The 7008-nt window shown below is 39.7% G+C and overlaps 1 protein-coding gene across 4 annotated transcripts in view; it reads right to left on the bottom strand.

Moving 5' to 3' along the window:
- Positions 1–7008, bottom strand: part of LOC128813635 (nuclear receptor ROR-alpha) — a 249576-nt gene that overhangs the window by 13844 nt on the left and 228724 nt on the right. For 3 of the 4 annotated variants that reach the window (XM_053988924.1, XM_053988923.1, XM_053988925.1), the window contains 4 exons: positions 5557–5952; positions 2651–2772; positions 1303–1435; positions 498–605 (listed from right to left, as the gene is read on the bottom strand). In XM_053988924.1, coding sequence (XP_053844899.1) covers positions 498–605; positions 1303–1435; positions 2651–2772; positions 5557–5952 — 759 coding nt within the window. The remainder of the gene's footprint in view (positions 1–497; positions 606–1302; positions 1436–2650; positions 2773–5556; positions 5953–7008) is intronic. The other variant, XM_053988926.1, reaches the window with a different exon arrangement.

The following is a 7008-nucleotide window of genomic DNA, read 5'->3' as shown; positions in this document are numbered from 1 at the left end:
AAATACATGGGAAAAATGAAAATTGCATGTAGTTTACTTTAAAAAAATGATTTACAGTACTTTACCAGGAAATAACCAGACTTGGCAGATTTTAAAACACCATTAACATCTTCAAAGCAGTAACATCAGTATATCCCAAATTAGCTTAAAATCTGCTGCCTTTTACAACAGGATATATGAAATGTTATATTAGATATGGGCTTCTCAACAAGTGAGTCCAAACTGTTCTACCCTAATCAAAATGCTGAGCTTCAGCACCAACAGTCCTTTACTGCACAGAGTTAAGCTGTTTTACCTCCTGAAATCAGCTTGGCCTCAAACAGAGCCAGCATGGCAGCTTACAAAACAGCAGTTTGAGCTCCACAACTCTTTTATTTGAATACTATAGACTGATTTTTCAAAGCAGCTGTTTTCCCTTGCTTTTCCACCTTATTATTTCTATTCTGGTTTGTTTTTTTGTTTTTTTTTTTAAGACACAACACTTCACATTTCCTTACCTAAGGACTTGAAAACCTCTGGGCTAGCATACTTGCCATCAAAGTAGACTGTGTTGTTCTGGGAGTCAAAGGCACGGCACATTCTGATGAACACAACCTCTAAAGACCCTAAAACAGAAACAATGGATGTTTGACTAAGGAAGGAGAGCCTTCAGTTGCAAAGAGCAAGTGAGGATTTAATAACAATGTTCTGCATTCATTGTCAGTTTAGTAGAGTAGTAAGTTGCTGTGGTGTAACAGAGCATAGTTTGGTTTGCTGGTAGAATTACAAGAATTCCCATAAACCCCTTTAGAAGTTTCACTAAAGCAACTTAGTTAATGCTAATAAACTCCAGTGATATTTTTAGATTAATTAAGTCTCTGAAGCCAAAGCAGCTCATTTATATATACGTTCACCAAGCCTTAACAACTTGGTCCAGTATTTGTAACCTGAATTACTCCTAAAACATCTTGCATAGAACAATTTGGATTTTTACCTTGAAATATTCACTATTAGCAATAAAGGGAAAAAAAAAAAAAAAAAAAAAAAAAAAAAAAAAAAAAAAAATTCCAATTTTTGTATCTTAACACACTCACTGCTCCCTTTATCCATAATGAAAATTTGATAGAACTGAACTCCTTCTCCCCACAATAACTAAGATGATATTACTTCAAAGACAGAAAATTTGCAAGGTTTTCCATTATTTGATTTTAAATATTCATTATACTGCATATGAATATATGTGAATGCAACCACTGTATATAACATGTAACACCTTTCTCAGGCAAAACTAATAGAAGCACACCTTAAAGCTGACCCACATACCTGCTTTTAAAAGCACAATTTGATCATTTTGACACAGTTCCATAAAGCCATCAATGCGTTTGGCAAATTCCACTACATACTGTATAGCTTCTGTTATTTTGACTGCGCATAACTGCCACATTACCTCCCTTTGCTGTTTGAGAGAGAAGAGAAATTCCAAAATTACTAACCAAGCTTTGGAAAGCTCATTGTCAGAAAACAAAACTGAGCTAAAGAAAACCAAACAACAAAATGGAGTGAGTTCTTTCCAACACTCCTGGCTACAGTCTGCTTATAAGACAAGGGGAATTGACTTCAAAACCAGGGACTCATATGGATGAGTCACAATGCAACCATGGAAGACTTCTTCAGTCATGTCAGAAGAGATCCAGCTTGGAGTACTTTTATCATAAGCCAAAAATGTCCAATTGTAATGATTTTGGTCATTTCAGTGGGAACTTTATTCACTGTATGAAAATAAAATGCCAATTTACACCAGAAAGGCATGATCATATTTTTCCTATCACCTTCTCTATTTTGTACTGAATGCAAATTCTCAACCTAGCTCATCTTCAGAAGCATGCATACAAAGATGTCCATATATGAAGATCATCTTGATAATAACATAAAGAAGGCGTGGAAGTAGTGAGTTTTTCCAGTGTTGATAATAATGAAATCACCTAAACTAGAAAAAATTATACTCCTAAAGGTTAAATATTTTTCAGTGGAAATGAAAAATATGTTCAAAGAACAGTGTGCTTCAGCAGTGCTTCCCAAGGTCATTTTTCAAAAGTAGCTAATTGGTAGGAGCTTGTGGATGGAAGGCACGTTGGAAATAACATTGATTTGATCTTCCAACACCCTGCTGGCATAGCAGCACTGTACTACTGCTCCACAGGTAAAACCCAAACACTGAGGGACAACTGGAGCATGAATCAGGATTACTGTGACCCCGGAAGGCTGGAAATCTGATGGAGCTCTGTGTTTATAAACTCAAACAGAAACACAGCATGTAACATCACAAACTTGGTGGCTTTGGCTTCTGTTGTTCCTGATCCAGGACGTTACAATTTACGAGAAGAAAATAACATGCCAATTAGGATTGAAAAAATTCCTATTATTTTCTATGCTTCTTTATCACAGACAGATTTTAGGAGAATGACTTTGCCTTTTCCTATACCTGTAAAATGCAAATGATATCCTGACCACCTTGCTGCTTTTGATTCTAGTGTATTATTTTTTTTTAAAACACACAGAAATACACATTCCTGATAGTAAGGAGAAAGCAGTGAAAAAGTGAATTTTGCAGTGTGTTATGGAAATACTATGCTATAAAGAAACCATGTCGTATCTTCGCATGCTTTTATACCTTGTTCTGATAGTTCTCAATTTCCTCCTGCAGAAAAGTTTGCCATGTTATCTGCTGTAACTCCTCTCTCAAGTACTGGCAAGTTTCCATGTGTGACTTGGAAATATTCTGTGCAAGATGTTCTAAAAGAAAGAGCAGAAAGCGACACGCGTTAGAAATGCAAAGCTATACCTTCAGACACGAGAAAAGCTCGTATATTTCAGTTGCAACAGGGGGAGGGGAGAGGGTGAGCTAAGAGAGAAAACTGCTTTGGTTTGAGTTTCCTTGGAACGGGCTTCGGGAAGCGCAGCCATTTAACGCGCGGCCGGAGGACGCGGCCGTGCCCGCAGCCGCCGGCAGAGGGCGCCAGTGACCCAAAGCTGGGGACCAGCGGCAAAGCGTGACAAAGGGGGGACACGGACACCTCTGGGGCACACCCGTCACCGGGCTCGGAGGTACCCCATGGAGTAGAGCCGCAGGAAACTGTGGGAAGAAGCGGGGTGGTGGACCCCTCGAGCGAGGGCACACACCTGTCCGTGGACAAGGCCGTGCTGAACGTGGGACACTGTCAGGGCCAGGACAGAACAGCACTGCCAGCCAGGCAGAGCCGCCAGTGCCAACGCTTTCCAACAGGAAAATACAGTTACCACCTGTCTAGCGTTCTCTCAAGCAGGACTCTGGTTCCAAGAGGCTCCCTGGGAGGGAAAAGTGTCTTTTCTTTTTCCTACTCTCATATAATTTAAAAATTATCAGGAAAACACATCTATTAGAGAATCCAGATGATTAAGATAACACACTAAAAAATCCCTAACACTAGGGGTTGTTTTCCTTCAGCTTTAGTCTAGTCACCTAGTTTACTACACATGATTTTAAATTTCCATGCAATGTTTTAATTCCAAATAAAATTATTTTCTGCTACTATACTTGATTAAAAGACGTATAAGGCAGATTTACATTTATTAATAAAACCTGGTTCCATTAGGAACACTTTCAAAAGCCTGAATAGAATTTAGATACCCAAGTTCCACTTTTATTTAATTTCCTTTTTCCTACCCTGAGCCTTCAGGTGGGCATGTTCTCCAGTTTTAGCATGTGACAAGTAGAGGCCTGGGGACTTGTCTTACACAATTCTGCTTTGTTTGGCCACTGAAAATGAAGGCTCAAACCAAAGAGGAATGGTGGTCACTACAACATGGAGGTATTCTGAGGGACTGCAGTACTGGGTCTTCTGTGAAACTGGCTTTGTTTGGTAATGATCAAACCCAGCTCTTCACAAACTGAACTGCTAGAACAATGTCTGTCAGTAGTTTGATTAAGGTATTACCTGAAAACTCTTTAACATACAGATGAAGTAAAAGCAGATTATATGTGCTGCCTGGGTAATCAGTAAGGTAGAACAGAACATAGTTTATACTTTGTCACCATAGCTTTGATATGTTTCAGAGCATTTTTTTTTAACAAGTGTGTAGTCAAAACACTTGTTCTCGGTAGCAGCAGCTGACAGCAGGATCCCTGTGCCCTTGCAGGATGCAGGAGGTGAAATATTCCCATGTTATTCACAAAGCTCCACCTTACTTCGGGACTGTACACACCTAAATATTTTCATTGAACAGCCACACCTTTCTAAATTGAAACCTTCATCTGGAAGACAAACATTCTTCAAACATTGTTCAGTAATGTTAATGTTGGGCACCCAAATCATGCTGTGCAGGGTTTAAATGAAGCACTACTTAAATAAAGGTAAGCAACAGGACAAACTTTGTTAGGCCAGTGTTCCAAACTCAACACTGGGCCTACAAAGGAAAAACCCTATTTTTTTTTCTCTGAGTTTAATGTATATCTTTTTAATACCTTCCATGAGAAAATCAGCAATCATTTCACTGAGACAAAGCTGGTAGTGTTGCCTTTGTCCTGACATTTTCTTCTCCTTTTTACCTATCTGAAATTATTTGAACTGATGCCAGACAGAGTATTTTGGCTGTCAGGACAAATTATATTGTAAACAGCATTCTGCAACATAAGGACATTAAAAAGCAAGCTTCTTGTGACTTCTTCTCTTTGCAGAACTTCTCAAAAGAATATAAAATAAACCACACAAAATTTTAATGTGGAATACCTGGTTTTTGAACTATTTTTAGGTTTTCATAATAAAATAATTAGAAAAAATGTTGCTTCAGCAAGTTTTAAATGCCTGGCTGCTTACATAAGTAATGGAATCATAAAACCTCTTCTTTAATGTCCTGTTCCAATTTGTTTATAACCAGTTCACACAGCACACTCTTAACTCCAGTCTCAGCTGTTGACAAATCATACTTGTGGAATTCAGCCCTAGTGTAATCATTAAGGGAAAAGTTTAAAATAAAATGTGCTAATTAATGCAGTTATTATAAGGCTCTCAGAGAAATTATCAAAACTTGTTACATTCAAAAATGTCCTTCAGTATCTGTGGCTAGATTCTCTTCATTAAGTCACAAGAACTGCCCTCAGATTAGCCCAGTGCTTTTCTCAGGTAAAGAGCAAAAGAAAATCAGCATCATCACTTTTTGAGTGATGTACTGAGGTAATGAAAAAGAAGACAAATTGTTAAAAAATAATCTGCAAAGAAAGAAATGCCAGGTCTGTTATCTCAACACTAAAAATTAGCTTCTTAATCAGTATTCCAAGGGTTTCATTACAAGGACTGAAAGCAAAAGCAACACTGGTAGCACTGATCAACAACAGTCCCCTGGGAGCTTTATCCATAGCAGTAAGGAGTTCCCCAAGTGCCCTGAGATCAGGGTATTTACTGTGCACTTCACACAAGAATGCCCATCCATGCCCACAGCTCTACGGAAGCAGCATTCTCACTATCACCTGGCTACATGTGCCACTTGAATCCAAAGGGTACTGTTAAGACAATTACAATGGAAGCTTTTCTCTCTCATTACCTAATTCTGCCATGGACACAGTTGGAGAGGTCTCCCCATTTGTAAAAGAACAATAAGGGAAGAAGCCCGATGCTGGTGTGTAGTCACATATTGGTTCTGGTTTGATTCCATTAATATCAAGACCCGACTGATCTGGAGAAGGCTGTATGTCTAAGTAGAAGCTGCTAACTGCAGAGTCTGCTTTGCTACCTTCAGGGGTATGCCCATCAATGTAATTACTGAGGTCGTCATGTAGCTCTGTTAACCCATTGGTGGTGATATTGTATGTTGGTGTGAGTGGTTCTGCCTCTCCTGGCTGCTGCTGGTGATCCCGCTGCTGCTGTTGCATTCGATGTTTCTGCACCTCGGCGTACAGGCTGTCCCTCTGTTTTTTTGACATTCGACCAAACTTTACAGCTGAAATACAGACACACAAGAGATTACATCTCTACACATCCATCACCACCTTTTCATTGTGAGTCTTTCAGCATTACATGGAAGGACACAGCACAAACCCCAAATCTGCAGGATGGGCAGACCTAAGAACCACTTCTCAGTTACAGGTACACAGCTGCAGCATCTGCTCTTTAACAGACTGTCTTGACATGCCACTGATATGGACCATTACAAGTCACTGGTTTAGCTTAATTCATTGACTTTCCACTTCTGTACTGGAAAGATTTTCTCTTGTATGTCCATTGAGGTTGACAGATGCATCTCTTCAGCATTCAAACCCTACCTATAAAAGAAGCTAAACCAGAACACACTGGCCTGAGACAACTCTGCAGTTCCAATCAGCTGTACATTCATGCTGTGGAATGAACCTAGAGTGTGGTGCCAACATGTGGGGTCTCTCTGTGTATCAACAGCAAGCTTTACTGGGATTGGGACTAAAGCATGTGGGAAGAACCACCAAACCTGCCTTCAGCGCCTCTGTGGCAGGCAAAAATGTTAAGTAGATGAATAACTGTTAAACTAATGTGTGTGCACACACAAGTGCATGTGTGTGTCTCCACAACATAACTATGACTTTGAGGAGCATTAGCTGTAAGCCAGCAGCAACTGGTTTATAGCATCCAGGGAATTCCCAAGGATGTAGCATGGGATTTCAAGGACCTATATCAGCTCTAAAAGCTTCATCCTTTAGAAAGGTTACTACTGCCTTCTGCTTTTCTACAGGAAAGCAAACATTTTGGAGGAACTAGTCATTACATGATCAGCTGTTTCAGGTTTTTAGTCTCATGGCCAAAAAAAAAAAATAAAGACAATGTAATTCAAGAAGTAAATGTAATCTGGGAGCAATCTCCTTGATCAGGCCTCATGTACCTAGAGTAATGTGTATGTATTTGTAGAACATGCAGCGCTGCTGTCACTGTGGCAGGGGAAAAGACTGAGTCAGATCTTCAAATGGGTAAGTGGTGGCAGCTCCATTCCATCTGTGGGGGAGGCGTGCAAGTCTCAGCTGCAAAGCCA

The sequence above is a fragment of the Vidua macroura genome, chromosome 12 (assembly GCF_024509145.1).
Source record: "Vidua macroura isolate BioBank_ID:100142 chromosome 12, ASM2450914v1, whole genome shotgun sequence".
In the NCBI taxonomy this organism is placed as follows: Eukaryota; Metazoa; Chordata; class Aves; order Passeriformes; family Viduidae; genus Vidua; species Vidua macroura.
The sequence above is the reverse complement of the archived record's forward strand: the minus strand, read 5'-3'. Positions and strand labels throughout refer to the sequence as shown.